General features: G+C 37.6%; 1 protein-coding gene across 1 annotated transcript; it reads right to left on the reverse strand.

Moving 5' to 3' along the window:
- Positions 1-594: 594 nt before the first annotated feature.
- Positions 595-1,833, reverse strand: LOC124279984. Its single transcript, XM_046715863.1, has 3 exons — positions 1,156-1,833; positions 935-1,044; positions 595-750 (listed from the first exon to the last, which is right to left on the reverse strand). The coding sequence occupies exons 1-3, from the start codon at positions 1,751-1,753 to the stop codon at positions 595-597; spliced, it is 864 nt and encodes a 287-aa protein (XP_046571819.1). The 5' UTR covers positions 1,754-1,833.
- Positions 1,834-2,103: the final 270 nt, after the last annotated feature.

A 2,103-nucleotide genomic window follows, 5' to 3' on the forward strand; every position in this document is an offset into this window, starting at 1 on the left:
AAGTAAAAATGCTCAGAATTATGATATGCTGAAATTGTGAGTATCTCCCTTTAAACAATGCCAGAATTTCTAATAAGCAGTGAACTAGATCAATATTGCATGGTTTTGTTTCTGAATGATTAATAACAATACACAAAGTGTTATGAACAGAGAACATGTTTGATGTATATATGAAATATATACCTCACATTATATGTTTATCAATTAAACAATGAAAGAAGTTGATCTTGTTGTATTTTTCTGAATGCATTAAACTTGATATGATTTCATCTAGCTTGATGTTAAGAATATTGCTGATTTTTTTGGTAATTGAAATAATCAGAGAAATGACTTCTAACATAGTAGTACAGAAACTATGAAAGAAGGTAATCAAAGAAGAATTTATCTGCCTTGTCTTTCACCCTTTGCCAGCTCTCAGGACAAAAGTCAATTCTCTCGAGATGGTGTTGCCTTTCAGACCAGACAAAGAAATCACACCATTTCAAACCAGTCATTGCCAGTTGCATCTGGATCTGATGATAGTAGTTACATGTTGCCTTAAGAGCAAGCTGGCCATTGTCCTTCAGGCTGAGGTACTGCAGATCACAGAGGTCCTTATTCCGCAGGTCTGGACACTTCACCTCCAGTAGACCAAAAAGGAGGGTTGGAGCTGGGGTCTAGCACCTTCCGGTCTGGAGAAGCAGCCATCCATGCTGCTCTGGGACTTATTACAATCCCACAGGGATATATATTCACATTGCCCTCCTTTAGCTGAAATATCAACATACAATTTTAAATATAGGCACATGTGTACACTTCTTTATATTTATTATGTATGTTGAGATTACTCTCCTTAATCCCAAATATTAACATTCAATGTTAATTACATATACACATGTACATTTATTCAGTTGATCCATTTACACATATGATTTAATCAATCTGAAATGTTTACCTTCCCATATGCCTCTACTGCAAAAGGCTCATTGGCAATGCCCTCTCTCATTGCCTCTGTGAGGACGGTCCTAGAAGAAGATCTCAGTCTTTCTGCAAACTTCTCTGGTTCTGAAATTTTATTATTATTTTTTTTAATGTAATGGATTTGGGTGCAACATTTTCTTTTAATGAAATTAATGACATAAAACTTAATGTTAATTAGGTTTATTTTCTGTTTACCTTTTTTACGCTTTGAAATTTCTCCAATTTTGGAAGCTGTGACCCTGTGACGTCTCAGACGAACCCACTTCTTGTCCTGCGCCTGGAGTCTGGTAGCCTTCTCTATCTCCACAGCCTCATCCTGACTGACACTGAGTGAGTCTAGCAGAGTTGTCTGACTCTCTGTCAGCACACTGCTGTAGTTGTTCTCTCCTGTCTGCTCAGCACTAATGGGTAAATCAGGATAAAATCCATCCACAATGTTTATCAGATAATTTCCAGATAATTTCTGTTGATGGCTGATGGTACTACCCTTAGGAAACAATCCAAAATTAGTTCTTACAAAAGGTGGTGCTGGCTCATCAGTCTGTGGAACTGTTGTTAATAGTGATAGATCAGGATGATTTAACTTCAGGGATGAAAAAAATGGTTCCAATGGTGGAAGGGTAGACCTAATGGGGTTGTAAAGGGTTGATTTCACTGGCCTGTCCTCTCCATCACTCTTGTATCCAGAAACCTTTATCTCCGGTACTGACATACCGGATATTTTGTCCTGGCGAGGGATGTGCCATGTCTGTGGCATGGAGGTCTTGGCAATATCCTGTGGGATGGACTTCATTCCTCTCTGCTTATAGTGGGCCACCAGATATAAAACACCTGTGTAAGAAAAACATATTTTCAGGAACAATGAAATCAGATACTCAGTTTAATATATACAGACATTACTTATTATTCATTGAAATAGGCTAATGACATACCTGTCACATGACCACAACACTGGCTCTTGACCTATGGCACAGCTGCAGCTGGCGCTGACCACTTTAACCACTGGACTGCTCTCTAAGGTGACCTGCATTTCATAGTACATGTACTTGAGTGAAATGAATGTACTAGGCTATCACAATTTAACATAAATGAGATATTTTACAAAATATGTGTTCCTATATATATATATATATATATATATAT

The sequence above is a fragment of the Haliotis rubra genome, unplaced genomic scaffold (genome assembly GCF_003918875.1).
Source record: "Haliotis rubra isolate DU_JTF1 unplaced genomic scaffold, ASM391887v1 Scf26, whole genome shotgun sequence".
Lineage (NCBI taxonomy): Eukaryota > Metazoa > Mollusca > Gastropoda > Lepetellida > Haliotidae > Haliotis > Haliotis rubra.

Coding starts and splice junctions, on each gene's coding strand:
- LOC124279984 (XM_046715863.1), bottom strand. CDS start 1,753: ATGAAGTCCATCCCACAGGATATTGCCAAGACCTCCATGCCACAGACA. Junction 1,045..1,155: donor AATTTCAAAGCGTAAAAAAG/GTAAACAGAAAA, acceptor ATAAAATTTCAG/AACCAGAGAAGTTTGCAGAA. Junction 751..934: donor CAGTAGAGGCATATGGGAAG/GTAAACATTTCA, acceptor TTGATATTTCAG/CTAAAGGAGGGCAATGTGAA.